We start from the raw sequence: 9824 nt of genomic DNA on the forward strand, positions 1-9824 counted from the left end.
TTTTGAAGAAGTGAAGAGGGCGCTTGAAATTGCTCAGAATAATGTTGATGTTGCTCGCAGCATTCTAAGAGAATTTGCCTGCTTCCCTCCACCAGTGTCTCCAAGATTGAATCTATAGAACCAAAAGCTTAATGCAGCAGGTGTGTCCTTCACTTGCAGCTTGGGAAGGAGGCAAGAAAATAAAAAGCAAAACAGTTTCCCTCCCCCTTTATCACCAATAGAAGAGAAACTGAATTCAGCAATCTCTTCAAAGGAAAATAGTTACTATGGCTACTAGTAGTCAGATTTATTTGTGGACCTATTTTTGCTAGCCATGCATTCAACTAAAATCAGGGCTCGACTGACATGTAATTTAAAACAAAAGTTTACTTCCTTAGAACTTTTAACCTGTGAAATGCTTTCTCATGTTTACAAGCTAGCACGTTACGGTTTTCTAGTTGACTTTGGTACTTTCACTGCCCGATTGTCCTTGTACAATGGGTTTCTTCTGCTGTAATATTTCAGTGGATGTCTCTGCTGACTGGACCTTGTACAGCCACTTCTCTTCTTACTCCAGGAACTCGGCATTTCATTTCCCTTTCTCCTGCTTGAAGATGCTTTAATGGTTTTTGCATTTCAATTTATCAACAAATGCAAAAAAAAAAAAAAAAGTGGCCTTCACTACTGAATCATTTTCTTCAGAAATAATTCCTTTGCTAAAGAAAGGAGAGACAATTTTTGAATGTATAATGCATTATTTTGTCTACAAATTGCCTTTTTTGAAGGTGTGACTGGGCATTGGGCAGCTTATTTTGACATGGGTTTTATGATCTTCAAGTTTCCAGGTCTATGTACATGAAGTTAGGGCGCCAAAAACAAAACAAAAAGTAACTGGCACAAGAGACCAGTTGTGCACAAGATGGAAGTGATTTGAATACCCTTGCTGCAATTGTTTGTTAATAATCCAGTTTGTACTGTATTCCGTTTATACATGAGGGGCATCAGCCACTTCAGTTTGTATTGTTCACAGGCATACAAAGACAGATGGGCAGTCAGCATGAATTCTGTTAATGATTAGAAAAGGAGTATGTATTCTATATGAATGATTAAAGTTTGAGGTTTGAGGGTAGGCTCATTCTAACCACAGCAACTTTAAATCCTTGATGCACTGTTAATTCTACTTTGACTTGCAGAGTCCCGAAGACCCTACTGGGGAAATACCTTTTGCTTCCTGTCTGTAGTAGAAAGGGATTGGGATTTATGTCACCTTTTGTACTTTTACGACCACACTCAAAGCGGTTTACATACAGGTACTAAAAGCATTTTCCTTCTCTGTCCCGGTGGGCTCACAATCTATCTAATGTACCTGGGTCGGTGGAGGATTGAGTGACTTGCACAGGGTCACAAGGAGCAGCATGGGGTTTGAACCCACAACCTCAGGGTGCTGAGGCCGTAGCTATAACCACTACGCCACACTCTCCTCCCCCTTATCTGTTTTAGATCTCTGGTGTGTGTTGTACTTGGGTCATATTGATAGATTTATATTAGAAATGCACAGATGTGCTTTGGGGCTGATTTGTCATTTCCTTTTACAGTGTTTCTTTGTAGATAGAGAAAAAAAAAACCCCCAAGGACGATTTCTTAATTTACAAATTTTTATCCACAAGGTGGCAGTGTTGATTCACTAAGAAAGCCAACTGACTACCTGATTCTAGTAGTAAGAGACTAGGAGAATGTTAGATATTTAACGTAATTGCCTAAAAAAGAAAAACAAATTATGCCATATACCTTCAGCTCAACCTGAGCAATTCTATTTCACACAATCATGTGTAGCTTTCTTCCACCTCCCCCCCTTAATTCCTACTGCTTACATAAGAAAACCGAAGAATCTTTTAGCACTGTTTTGGCATCCTAGTACTTGACCAAGAAATTATATTGGGATTTGAAAAAAGCACAAGTTGCATAAACCAAATGCTTAATGGCTTCCTTTCTCCACCCCTATCTTTTTCATGCATATTCCTAGTTTATTATATCAAACAGTTTTCAATCTAATTTTTACATTGCTGCTTTCCTTTTCACATAAATGGAGAAGGGTTTTTTTAAATGTAAAAAAAACTAATTTTTTAAAAAACTAATATACTGAGATTTTTGTAGCTTAAGCTGCTTTTACATGTTTTTGTTCTCAGATTTTATACAATAAAATAAACCACATGGTAAGTCACCAATTTTGAACTGGAACTAAGCATCTTGTAAGATCATTATATAAGATACAGTAGAAATACAACAAATGTAAAGACACTTCATATTTTGCCAAATGACTCCTTAGAGGCATTTAGGGCTCATTTTACAAAGGCGCACTAGGGCCTTAACTAGGGCTAAAATGCCGCGCACTAGCCGCTACCACATCCTCTTGAGCAGGCGGTAGTTTTTTGGCTAGAGCGTGCTAATCTGGCGCGCACCTTTGTAAAAGGAGCCTTTAATAATTTTTTATGAAATTTTAAAGCATTTTTAAAAAATATTCTGTTTTGAACTGGTATACAGTAATTATCATCAGGGACGCTTGTTGGTTAAGGCATCAGTATGTGTGTTTTTTAAATATTAGTTCTCAGAAGCTAAATGGGAGCACTGGGCCTTTGAAGCAATGGTTTAATTTTCCCATCATCATGATTGTTTACTGAATACTTTGGCAGATACTTTCCACTCCATGATGTCAGTTTGTAAGACCCAGCTTCTTTTGTTTTACCATTGGTTACATTATTTCTATTTCTTTGGTTTTATGTTATACTGTGAGCTAAAAAGGTGACCAAATCTATTATTGGCAAAATAGTACCAAATCCCCAGATGTTAGCATGTTAATACTTTTTGGGCAGATTGTCAAACAATGATTAGAATAACAAATCAAATGTTTGTGTGTGGGGGGGGGGGGATTTTGCTGTGAATTTCCAGGAATTTTCTGGACAATCTTTTATACTTTGTTTCCTCCAGAGTCAGAGGTTTTATAAATAGAAATCAAAAAGGATGTTCTTTACAGTTAAGCTTGTCCTACAATTTCAGAACGACTCTGCTGAAGCCATACTGTAACTGGTAGCTGTAAGATGTAGGCTAGTTTTAGTTCTGCCCGTTTGATTAAATCAGTGGTGATCGTCTGATTAGGGAATTAGAGAAAGGCACTTCAGAGCAGAGTGATGAGCACCTGAACAGGACAGGTGGTTGTGGTCTTTGACTTGCGTTGCAGTAGTTGCTCAATTCCCTCAAATACTAGTCCGCTTGTCAAATGAAATGTCTCTTTTTTTAAAGGATTTATTTATATATACACTTCTCCCTCCGTATTCGCTGTGATAGGGGGATTAACAGAACCGCAAATACAGAAAACCCAAAAATAACTTTTTCATATGTTATTCGCTGTTTTCTATTAAAAACCATTGTGAATATGGTGAAACCACGAATAACATGGTGGAGAGACAAAACACGGTTGAAGAAAATGCTGGGAATCGGCAATTTTTTCTGTAAATGCTCAGAATCAGCGATTTATCTATGCAAGCTGATGTAATTTTGGGGGAGGAGCCAGCAAGCTTAAAACCATGAATAATCGAAACCGTGAATGCTGAAACCGCGAATATGGAGGGAGAAGTGTATCCTCTTTTACAAAAGCCGGCAGTGCGGGCCGGCACAGTAAATGCTCTGACACCCATAGGAATTGAATGGACATCAGAGCATTTGTCATGCGACTTTGTAAAAGGGGGGGGGGTCATAATTTTGTTTCATCAGATATCAGAAGGTTGATGATCTTGATTTAAAATAATAAATATTTGCAGTCCTAGGAAAAAGTTGTTCCTTTAATAAGCTAGGGTCTTTCTGGAATGGAAATGTAATCAAAATCCAATACCGAAAAATCTGATCGTTAGGAGTGGGTGCAGGTTAGTTTGATATCATGAGGAAAATCTGCTTTACCAAGCCAAAACTATCAGGTAGAGTTACTAACGTGTGCTAATGGTGCAAGTGCACATTTTAGTAACTCTAACTGTATATTAGTGTAATGGGTTGAGTTAGAGCAGTGGTCTCAAACTTGCGGCCCTGGAGCCACATGTGGCCCGGCAGGTACTATTTTGCGGCCCGCGGTCTATACTAATGTTGTCTGTACTAGTGCTGCCCGCTCTTTGCAGTGTCCTCCGGCTTCCCCCCTGGCCTCCTGCTCTTACCTTCAGATAATTACCACAGCCTGCAGAGAAGATTGCCGGTGCTTGCAGGCTGCCAGCGTCCTCAGCAGCACATTCCCTCAGCTGCGATCCTGCCCCTGACGTCATAGGAGGGGCGGGACCGCGACAGAGGGAACATGCTGCGAAGGCCGATGGCAGCCTGAAAAGAATGCTACAGCACCGGCGATCCTCTCTGCAGGCTGTGGTAATTAGCTGAAACTAAGACCGGGAGGCCAGGGGGGAAGCTGGAGGACGCTGCAAAGAAGGAGGGAACACACAAGTCTTCGGGGGGGGGGGCGAGATTTATAAACTATAAAGAGTTTTACCTCATGCAAAATTGTCATTTCTTTAATAAGACATTTAACTATTTTTTTCTGTAGCCCTCCAAGCGCCTACAAATCCAAAATGTGGCCTTGCAAAGGGTTTTAGTTTGAGACCACTGAGTTTGAGAGACTTCAGTCAGCCTCATCTTAGTTTTCTTTCTCAATGCAAACCTGGGTAAGCAGGACAAACCAAGCTTAATATTAGGATTACAGAAGTAAAAGCAAACATTTTTCTGTCCCCCCCCCCTCCTCTCCACAATAGGCCAGACTCTGCTAAGGCTGTTAAATCCATCTCTGATTACATTAAAATTGAGCATTGGAGGCCTAAAGACATCCAAAGAAAGCAAATGAGATCTAGATTGACTAACTCCAGCCTTGGAGTGCTTGGTTAGATTTCTAAAATGTCTGCTGCTTTTGTGTCAGTATTTCACATCCTTGCGACATGTCTGATTTTAACAAAAAAAAGTGTAATGTGAATTTTTCATTTTAATTTTTTTAAGATCGGAAACATTTTGTGGACTTCCCCTGCCCCTGTTTTCAACTTGAAGCTTTTGTACTTTGCACTGGTTAATCTAAACTGGTTAACTTCTAATGTGTCTCAAAGGTTGACAAATTTGGAAGCAAATTATTTTAATTTGATCTGATTTGGGTACCGCCTGGTCAGTTGTAATTCTGTACTTCTAGGAGTGATTTCCTAAAATAGACTGCTATGTTTTCCATTGTTTTTCAAATGATTTTATTGAAAAATATTTTTTATCTAATGTCTCAAATGTAGTGATGTCTTCAATTTTCAATTAATTTATATCTTATTTGGCAATTTGTTTTTTGTTCTGGTTATAATGTAACCGCAAATATTTTATCTGTTCTTGTAAAAAAATTTTATAAAGTGAATGTTAACAAACCATTGAATCAGTCTATCATTTCATGCATCTGCTCTAACCAGCCTTGTAGTATTGCTGTCTGTCAATTAACTTAAACTTGAGACTAGATTACCAAGGGAAACAGTCACAAGATCATAGAGCTTTTCATCAGTACATCATTGGTTCAGATCCAGTTCAGGTTGATAGTCATTTGAAAAGCTGTTTAACTTATGTGAAAATCAAATTGCTAAACCCAAAAGGATGTGTCTACACCACAAAGATTACAAGCGTGTTTTTGGTATTAATTAGTAGCATTTATGGTAGTTCTAGTAGAGGACGGACTTCGGTGACATGTTTTCCCTCAGGGGTGCTTCCATATGTTTCACAGTTTGAACTATATTATCTCATACTCTGCTGTCCCTATATAGTTCAAACTGTGAAATTTCTAGAATGTACCTGGTGGCAAGAGAGTTGTTGGCAGTCACCTATACACCTTAGAGCAAATGGTTCTTAACTAGCGTTGGAACACACTGATGTATCGCCAAAAATTTGGCATTGACAAGAAAACCTATGCTTTCCTTAATCATCTGTGCCTGTAAGTTGGGGAGTACAGAGAGCTAGCCTTATGTACTTGAAATAACTATAACTGGGCTCTTTTTCTTCTTCCCCACTACCTCTAATAATAACTGCTTCTAGCAGCCCTAACTGGAAATGTTGTAGGTCTGCTGTCCATGAGTTCTGTTTGCTAAATAGTTTTTGAGCAGCATATTTGCATGGTTTTATGTTCCTTCGCAGCATCTGGCACGGGAGGGATTTTGTGTTGCTGCTAGCCGCGCATGCGTGCTCCCGTTTTCTGTGCGGCTGTAGGGCACCGCAGGTAGGAGTGCGCATGCACGCGAATCTCTCTCTGGCCGGCAGAGAATCTGTACGCTGGACTCCCTGCTATTCAGCTCCTCCAGGCAGTGGCAGACCAAACAGGACCCGATCACGGAACCCAAGGTAATGTTCTGACCGAAGTTAGTTTTAAGTTCTAAGTCGCCGCCGCAGCTCCTCTCACGAGCTGCACCTGCATCGAAGAAGGCTTCCAACGCAGGCAGGGATCGTGAGAGAAGCCGCTACCGCGGCTTACAACTTAAAACTAACTTCGGTCAGAACTAAGGGAGTCGAGGCCTCTATTGTAAAGGTCGGCATCGGCGTCTTTGCCCCTCTCCCCGGCACACCCGAACCCCCTTTCAGCCTCCCATCCGACCCTCCCTTCGGCTCCCTTAGTCCCTTGCCGTCGCTCCTCTTCTCTTCCCGCGGTCCCGACAAACGTCCTGATTCCAGCAGCGGCCGCAGCGTGTTTAGAGTGCTGCGGCTGCTGCTGGATTCAGGACGTTTGTTGGGACCGCAGGAAGGGGGCGGCAAGGAACTAAGGGAGCCGGCCACATTGCGAGAAGGGAGAGTCGGATGGGAGGGAAAGGGGGCTGCTTTGGGGGAGGGGTGTGCTGGGAGGCAGACAGCTTTGCATGGGGGGAAGACAGGAGGGGGGGCCAAGGAGACACAGTCAGGGAGGAACTAGAGGGGGAGAGGGAAAGGGGGCTGCTTTGGGTTTGGGGTGTGCTGGGAGGCAGACAGCTTTGCTTGGGGCGGGAAGACAGAAGGGGGGCCATGGAAAGACAGTCAGGGAGGAACTGGAGGGGGAGAGGGAAAGGGGGCTGCTTTGGGGAGGAGTGTGCTGGGAGGCAGACAGCTTTGCTTGGGGTGGGAAGACAGAAGGGGGGCCATGGAGAGACAGTCAGAGAGGAACTGGAGGGGGAGAGGGAAAGGGGCTGTTTTGGGGGAGGGGTTTCCTGGGAGGCAGACAGCTTTGCTTGGGGGAGGGGAGACAGAAGGAGGCCACAGAGAGACAGGGAGGAACTGGAGGGGGAGAGGGAAAGGGGGCTGCTTTCTAGCACCTGTTAATGTAACGAGCTTTAACACTAGTTGAGATAATAACAGAATTGGAATTCTTGTATGACAAGCTGTAAGCTCTGTGCTCAGTTTCTACTCAAAGATATTGACTTTTGTTTAGTGTGAATATCCTTACCATTTAAGAAGTTTTAATATTTGCTTAATTTTAACAAGTTTATAAAACAAAGTAAATTATGTTTTAAGAGTGTTTTATATTTTTCTTGCATCTTTTTTGACAAGATACTTAGGTTTTTTGTTCAACTGTGAATTGTTTTACACATATGAACAAAGTTAGTGTGTCACAACAGAGGAAGAATAGAAAACCACCGAGTTAGAGGGATCATTGATGAAAATACCTAAGGAACCTTTTGACTAAGCTGCAGTAGACAGCTAGCAAGGGTTTTACCGTGTGGTAGCTGTTAGCATGATCTGTGGTAACTGCTACAACATATTAAAACAGCTGGTATGATTAAAGACCCACACTAGCTGCTTAATATGAGTAAGAGGGGTCATAGGTGGTAATTGGGGAGTGATGACAATCTTGCTTGCAAACTCATTATATGATATCTTACTGAAATAAAAGTTTTGTGACTTAGATATTTCTTACTTGATCCAAACCCCACCCCTCCAGACTTTTCACACCTCTGTCAATCAACCTAATATTTAAAAAAAGGAGGGAAGGATTAGTTATCCTTTACTTGTCCCATCTCCCTATTCATCTTACCACACCTGTTATAGCCCTCTCACTGGAATTACTCTAATTCAGATTAATTGATTCTTCTCTTTTAGATTTCCTTCTTCTCTATCACCACTTCCACTTGCATCCTTTTCCTTTCAAGTTTTTAATTTGGTCATTAGCCAAGCCAGTCTTGCTTCTGACCATCTCATCATGATAGGGAACTTTAATATCCACTTAGGTGAGACACTTGTACCCCTTCCACTGTAAACGTTCAAGTACTGCACAGGGGGATGGGAAGGAGAGATGGAAAACTACTGCACAGATGGATGGGAGGGAAGAATGGAATTCCCTTTTCCTGTGAAGAATGTTGCCATGCCAGTAGTGTCAGCATCAAATCTCGCTGTGTTATAGTATCGGTAGCAATTTCCACACTCTGCCTGCTGCTGACCCAGAAGTCTCTCTGCGGCAGAGGGTAGACTTCTGCGTTGGCAGGGAGCATGTGAATCACTGTCGAAGCAAACCTTGGAGTACAGGGGAGGATAGGAAAGAAAGTTGGTGGCACAGGGGGAGGGAAGAGGTGAAAAGAACTTAAGGAAGGAAAGCCGGTGGCATGGGGGAGGTAAGCGATAAGAGGAAGGAAAGTTGGTGACATGGGGAGGGTGAGAGGAAAGAAAGATGGTGGCATAAGGGGAAGAGAGGGAGACATGCATGGTGAGGGAGAGGATGAAATTGCACATGAGGGGAGGAAGGGAGAGATGATGCTTGGAGGGGGATAGAGAGGTTTGACATAGGGCACAAGGAAGGGAGAAAGAGGTGTTGGACATGGGGGTAGATGAGAGGGAGAGAGAGAGATACACAAGAGGTGGAAGGGGGAGAAGGAGGGAGCAGAATGGTGTGATGGAGAGATGCCTGGAAATGGGAGTAAGGGAAGAGAGTGGGAGAAATGCTGGACCATGGTGGAGAGTGCAGCAGGGAAGAGATAGGGAGATGTCAGGCTATGAGGGTGGAGGAAGGAAGTTGCTGAGAATAGAACCCTGAGGTGGATGAGAGGGTGGCAAGGAAACAAATAAGAGGATAGATATAACAGGGTAGAAATATGGTAATGGAGGTACATTGAAGATAAAAGAGAATGGAGGGCTGAGGAAGGAACAAGATGGGGAATGGGAAAGAAGATGGAAATTTGATAGCTGAAAAATGAAAAAGAGGAGAAGGGTAAGAAAGAGGCTAAAAAGGAATGATCAATATGCCAGAGGCAGGTGTAGTGACGGAATATACAGGAGAGAGTAGAAAAGACAAATGAATAGCAGCCTCTTTAAGGAGAATTAGCAGACGACAGGAAAGCAGAAAAAAGAAGATGGAACCAACATGATGGAAAAATAAAACATCCAGACAACAAAGATAGAAGAAAAACATTTTATTTTAACTGTTTTAAATGGAATATGGATAATAATTAGCAACAATATTATTTAAATCTTGACAAAGAAACTTGCAGAATTTGCTAATTTTGTGTGCAGAATTTTGAATTTTTTAGCACAGAATTCTGCCAGGAGTAAACAAAGAAGTAGAAAAGGGTGAGAGGGAGAAATCTTGCATATGGGGGAGGGGTGGGAGACATTCATGGATAAGAGAGTGAGAAATGTTGGGCATAAGGTGGAGGGCACTGAGTGATGGTGCATGGGGAGAGAGAAAAAGTCACACATGATAATGGAGTGGAGGAAGGGGGAGAAACTGCATGGAGGAGAATAGAGAGGTTTGACCCATAGAAAAGGCAGGGAGAGCAAAAGAGAGAGAGAGAGAGATGGTAGACAGTAGAAAAGAAACAGAAATGTTGGATATGGCAGTAGAAGGGAAAGTA

General features: G+C 42.1%; 1 protein-coding gene across 1 annotated transcript in view; it reads left to right on the forward strand.

The window, feature by feature from the left end:
* The window catches only part of CBLB (Cbl proto-oncogene B), a 209836-nt gene extending 208191 nt beyond the window's left edge, over nt 1-1645 (forward strand). Inside the window, exon 17 of the mRNA XM_033942334.1 lies at nt 1-1645. This exon is cut by the window's left edge and continues 145 nt beyond it. Within this exon, the coding sequence (XP_033798225.1) occupies nt 1-118 (118 nt within the window). The 3' untranslated portion in view covers nt 119-1645.
* The last annotated feature ends 8179 nt before the right edge of the window (nt 1646-9824 follow it).

Source organism: Geotrypetes seraphini, chromosome 4, assembly GCF_902459505.1.
Source record: "Geotrypetes seraphini chromosome 4, aGeoSer1.1, whole genome shotgun sequence".
NCBI classification, from domain to species: domain Eukaryota; kingdom Metazoa; phylum Chordata; class Amphibia; order Gymnophiona; family Dermophiidae; genus Geotrypetes; species Geotrypetes seraphini.